General features: G+C 34.2%; 1 protein-coding gene across 1 annotated transcript; it reads left to right on the top strand.

Annotated features, from left to right (window-relative positions):
- The first annotated feature begins 1701 nt into the window (after positions 1–1701).
- LOC149501591 (uncharacterized) lies at positions 1702–3572 on the top strand. Its single transcript, XM_089732301.1, has 4 exons — positions 1702–2394; positions 2484–2561; positions 3023–3173; positions 3400–3572. The coding sequence occupies exons 1-4, from the start codon at positions 1702–1704 to the stop codon at positions 3570–3572; spliced, it is 1095 nt and encodes a 364-aa protein (XP_089588427.1).
- The last annotated feature ends 392 nt before the right edge of the window (positions 3573–3964 follow it).

The raw sequence follows: 3964 nt of genomic DNA, 5'->3' as shown, positions 1-3964 counted from the left end.
GCAATAAATATGATTTGTGTAATTTGTGAGTCAGGACGACTACGTGCCACAACCGATTATTTCCAGTTAGATGGGTGTTATACTATACCCTTAAGTCTCAAGATGGGTGGCGGCATCCACGTCTATGGGCTGGGGTAAGCTTTAACACTTGCTGGGCTACTTCAACCGCCTAAGAAATTAAAATGCAACTGAGACTTGAAAGGTGGATGACATTCTACTTATGATTCATTTAAGGTCTAGTAATTGATTAGCGATGTAAGTTGGCTTACTGAACAAAGATAATTAATTAACTAAAACTATTTAGTTACCATAGTAGGTGATATGCCTATAAATCCTTATTTGAAACCACTGCATAACAAACATAGTCTGTGATAGTATTAAAAATTACACCAATAAGAAGTGCACAATAATTACCGTGCAAAACACGCTTTATAAAATTCATTAATAGATTCGCACATTATATCTCGTATGTTCAAAAGCGAGCTATATAATCGCCAATCGAACTGTGCTTCGTGATCCCTTTCCGGAAATTGTTGAGTGGTGAAGAGGAGGGACAAAAAACAGAAGCCCGTATTCTACGAGAGAAAACTCTGAACAATTTACTGCCCGGTCTTTTTCTATGCCTAATCTCACAATATTCATAATTAGTAAACCACTTACAGTCCAATCCAAGCCCGACGATGGGTCATAAGCGCAAGCAAATCAGATGGGATAAAAAGTGTGCGTGGAGTCGAAGAACCCTTAGGAACAATGCTCCTTATAATATCCATTTTGACGCTAAGCATAATTATGATTTAACTAAAATCTTAAATACCACTTTTACGCGATCAAGATTTATAAATTTATGTTTATAGTTAGTAGCGAATCGGATTTTTGCAAGATTCTGCGTTTAAATATCACATTTATTTATGGTTAAATAACAATCAAAGACATGATGTTCCCCGACCATTTCGATAAGTCCATTCTTGATTTTTAAATTTTTGATGGTAATAAATCAATAATTAATAAAAAATAATCAATAAAATAATCAGTAAAAATACTAATAAAAAAGTTTTTTTTTAAAGGGAAATTTTTATTTTATTACATCGTCTCAAACTTTTTCGTCTGTGTGTTGCATGTCACGTGGTGGTCGGCCGCGGAGTAGGGATAAAGTGAAAGGCGTTCGTCAGAGCAGCCAAGGCCAATATGGCGGCGCTTAAAGTTCGCCGCAGCTGACCGTGTAGTGTATACAATATAGACTATTACTCATTTGTGCCAGTGCTCCACGCTATTTTGTTTGTTTTTGTCAGTGTTTAATGTAAATGTTGTTTGTCAGAGTTAAATGTCTATAATGTGAAAAAAGTTTCACTTTTACCGTGGTTTTATAAAACCACACAATCCTTTTGTCATTATAGACCTTGTCATATCTTGAATTCTCAAACATTATTTTCTAATTATTCGTTGTTCTCGTGGTGTCATGTCTTCAACATTTTTTCTTTGTCCTTTCTCTTTTTTTGCCCTTGATCTAATTTTCTATTTTGAGATCAGCGTAATTAAAGCAAAAGAAGGTTATTTCTAATGTAGATAATAAAGAATGAAGAGCCTTTATGGTGATTAAAAACCATTGACGTCAATAGGATGTGAACATATTTAATATGAATGTTTCAATTGTGTTTCAAAACCATTTCTATTGTACTGTTGTAATATTAACATTGAATCGAAATGAATAAAACTAAAATTAATCGAAAAAAATTGGATAAAAATGAGCGGTTGGTTTGTAGCGTACAGCCGGCGATGTTTGCTCGTTTGATAGTTGGTTTATATTACGACATCAAAGTATCCGATCGCGTTAAATGGATGATTAAATCTTACTGTATATCTCTTTCCTCCTTTATTTGCTATCTTATAATATTTCGTGATGACAATTTCTCATTACACCCGAAATTGACTTCTGTCATGGAATACATAACGTATGTGACCTTTTCTTTTTTAACTTGTGATAAATATCTCTTCAGATACCTTCGTTTCAACCCCAGGACGGATGGATATCCAATATTCTTGTATCTTTGCAAGAAATTTGAGAAGTTTTTCAAGATCATAATTTGTTTATTTGTTAGTTTTAAGATACTTGGTGTCGTTTTAATGTTCCAAAGTTGGCCAATTCTTAGTACTCCAAAATACATCTGGGGAACTTTAGCACTTCATTTTTTATGGCTTGCGAGCCACATGGGAAGACTGGTCTTTATATTAGTATATGGTATTTTATTTTGCCGCATGAGAACTATTCGGATTATTTTTGAAAACAGAGGTTTTCAGAACACACCTCAGAATAGACTTACACCAAAAAGATACATTTTGATGTATGAAGCTGTGCTTAACAGTATTGAAAGTGTTGATTTTCCTGTAAAATTATTGGTATGCAATTTTTATAATGTTTCTTATGGTGTTATGGTGTTCTCATTAGAATTTAAACTGTACTAAAAGCTATGTTTATTTCCTTTCAGATATTCACATTTATTTGTTGCTTTGCACCAAAACTAGTAGTGTCATTGTTTGAAATTATGGAAGAAATGAAGAAAGGGGTAATCTAATATTCTCGTGTCACAATATTCGTTCCCATACTCCTCCGAAACCGCTTGACCGATTCTCATGAAATTTTTTATGCATATTCAGTAAGCCTGAGAATCGGCTACTATCTATTTTTCATACCCCTAAGTGAATTAGGGTTGTCCACCCCTAACATATTTTTTTTTATTTGGACTTTTTTTTTTGTTATAATGAGGTACTATGTGGTTGAATGAGGTTTTGTTATTTTTATTATATATTCCCTCATCGTTCACAGCACTACATACCTCTTTCACTCATTTACCGCATCCTTACACACTTGCAATGAGTTAGTTTTTTTTTCTACACTAGAAATTCCCTAGAAATAAGGCAAAACAATGTTTGCCGGGTCAGCTAGTATTATATAAAAAAATTAAAAAGTCTTTATATAAGGCCTACAAATGCTATTGCAAATATATTATTATTTCTTTGATTTCAGGAACTCAGTTTGACCACATTCATATGGTTTCTGGTGGAACTATCACCTTCTTATCTTTTCCTTTTATTGTCAGCTGTTGCCCTTGATCTAGTATCTGAAGATGTTCAGGAATTGTTGAGTATTACAATTGATAGGCGCTTGAATTGTAAAAGTAAGTTTACATGAGATTTTTGCCATTTTCTTTGGCATTTTGATATCTTGCGTTTTCCTTCTATTCCTTAACGCCATCGAAAGCAAACAAGCTGCTCAATGCATAAGGCTTATTATCATACCTTGCTTTGTAAATGTCAATATTATAATATAGTGAGGAAACTTTATTACGTAAAAAATATTATGAAATCGTTAATGAAGCTTACGTCTTCATCTAAATGTTTCAGATGAAAAAGAACGTTCGGAAATTCAAGAATTTTTCCAATATCTTCGGAACAATCCTTTTAACTACACTCTATGGCAGGTTGTGTCTCTAAATCTGCGTACCTTACTTGTCGCAACTTCTTTTAGTATTGCCAATGTTATTGCTATTATGCAAATTAAGAATAGCAAAATCTAGGCGAATACTCAGAAGTGACAAGTTTTACGAAGACACGATTCGTTTTTTTTTCCTACCTATCGTTCATAGCCTACAGAGATATTACGACTACGCGTGGACGGATAGGTGGGCTTAGGGCTCAACCTAAGAGAATTTTCTAGGACTAGCCCTAGCAAGAGCAATGCATCGTTGAGTCTAACACTGGACTGGATCGAAATCGCGACCCACTGAGAAGATTCTGCGAGAAACTCAGTATGCTGTGTCTATGGGCTAGGTTGGACGTTGAGTTCTTGGCTAGCTGTTACAGAATGACTTAAACAGCCATACAACTGTTGAAGAACTTTGAAAAGTGTTGTATATCCTTCGTTCATATTTGACATTTTCCAGAATGCTATTGTAAATAGCGTCCTGAT

Source organism: Bombyx mandarina, chromosome 13, assembly GCF_030267445.1.
Source record: "Bombyx mandarina strain Sakado chromosome 13, ASM3026744v2".
Lineage (NCBI taxonomy): Eukaryota > Metazoa > Arthropoda > Insecta > Lepidoptera > Bombycidae > Bombyx > Bombyx mandarina.
Note: the sequence above shows the minus strand (reverse complement) of the source record. Positions and strands in the feature narration are given on the sequence as shown.

Excerpts from the sequence above, each read along its gene's own strand:
- LOC149501591 (XM_089732301.1), top strand. The coding sequence starts at position 1,702 with ATGAATAAAACTAAAATTAATCGAAAAAAATTGGATAAAAATGAGCGG. Across the intron at positions 2,395-2,483 it reads ATTTTCCTGTAAAATTATTG|ATATTCACATTTATTTGTTG; the intron begins GTATGCAATTTT and ends ATTTCCTTTCAG. Across the intron at positions 2,562-3,022 it reads TGGAAGAAATGAAGAAAGGG|GAACTCAGTTTGACCACATT; the intron begins GTAATCTAATAT and ends CTTTGATTTCAG.